General features: G+C 33.8%; 1 protein-coding gene across 1 annotated transcript; it reads right to left on the minus strand.

The window, feature by feature from the left end:
* Window positions 1-432: 432 nt before the first annotated feature.
* LOC141641396 (jasmonate O-methyltransferase-like) lies at window positions 433-1,059 on the minus strand. The gene is made up of 2 exons (XM_074450058.1): window positions 994-1,059; window positions 433-897 (listed from the first exon to the last, which is right to left on the minus strand). Exons 1-2 carry the CDS (start codon window positions 1,057-1,059, stop codon window positions 433-435), a joined length of 531 nt encoding a protein of 176 aa, XP_074306159.1.
* Between the last annotated feature and the right edge of the window lie 342 nt (window positions 1,060-1,401).

Genomic DNA, 1,401 nt, shown 5'->3' on the forward strand with positions numbered 1-1,401 from the left:
CAATGCTTGGAAAAGGAATTTAAGCAAACGTGTTTCCAAAGGCTTGATGCATGGACGACAAATAGTAGCGAGAACCATGTAGCCATTGGCAACAACTTCACTAGAGCGACACTTGAGGAAGTGAGGAACTTTGTAAAATCTTGTTGAAATTGAGCATAGTATGCTTCAAGTACTTGAGGGTGACTTGTGTCCGAAGCAACTATCTTGCCTTTGTTCATGGGTACTCCTACTTCATCACAAAGATCCCTTGGTACCTTCAAAGATTAAAAAAGAGCTTTCACTTGAATTGTAAAATTTAAATTACCTTTTCAAAATAACAGAATAGTGATGAAATAAACTACTCCCCTCTACTCCAATTATTTATTTACCTTTCATTAAAAGTAAACAAATGATCAAGACAAAGGGAGTAATTTGGACATTTTAATATTATTATTATAAGCTCTGCTGCTTAATAAAACGAGAATAAAGCCGAACCTGAGATAGCCAGTGAATGGCATAATTGGAGAAAACAAGTTGTAAGCTGTTACAAGGGAATAGTCTTCCATAAAAGGAGCCAGGTGCGCCCATGACAAAGCATGAGGGTTTGCCATTATCATTATGTCCATCATGTAATTGCCCATCAATAACATCTCTAAAAAGCAAATTAAAATCATTTGAAGGAAGATCACTCATAAATATTCTTAATTGTGGAAAATCATTACCATTCCAATTCAACTCTCTACATATTTTGTGCACAGTTGTTGTGACCGTTGATATCAGCGAAACTGGAGTCGGTCCGACTCCACAGCCTAAATCAGCCACATTTATGACTTTCAATGGCTTCATTTCTTCATTTGATAGTATAGATTTAACTGAGCTCTCTAGTAATGGCTTGATTACATACGAGAACACCCGATTCTGTAGACAATCAGATAGCGTATTAATTAGGAATAGGAGTCATTCTCTTGTAAAATAGATTTACGTTAAAACATTGTAAGACCATTGACTATATACCTGAGAGTTGGAGTTGTGAGAATAACTAAACTCTCCATCGCCTTTGGTCATGTGAAGAATATTCATTGTTTCCATTGCAATCAATTTTGTATCAATTAAAGAGTAAATGAATAGAGTGAAATAAGATTCTTGTGTATTGTTTTATCTAGTTGAAGTTGTTCGTTGAGTTAGAAAATCAGTGGACACTAAAACATATTTATACAACTTGTAACAGGGCTTCTGTCTTAGTCAAAATTAGAGTTCCGTTGATTTTTCTATCATTTTGTTTATATTTTTCGTTGCAAGTTTTTTTTTTCTATTTTTTTTTTTTTTTTGTTTAAACAAGCACGTTAGGCACAAATGTTCAATAGTATGATGTTAAAATTAAGTTGGATAAAAGTCTCATCATTATTATTCTATGAAGTGTGG

This window comes from Silene latifolia, chromosome 2, assembly GCF_048544455.1.
Source record: "Silene latifolia isolate original U9 population chromosome 2, ASM4854445v1, whole genome shotgun sequence".
In the NCBI taxonomy this organism is placed as follows: Eukaryota; Viridiplantae; Streptophyta; class Magnoliopsida; order Caryophyllales; family Caryophyllaceae; genus Silene; species Silene latifolia.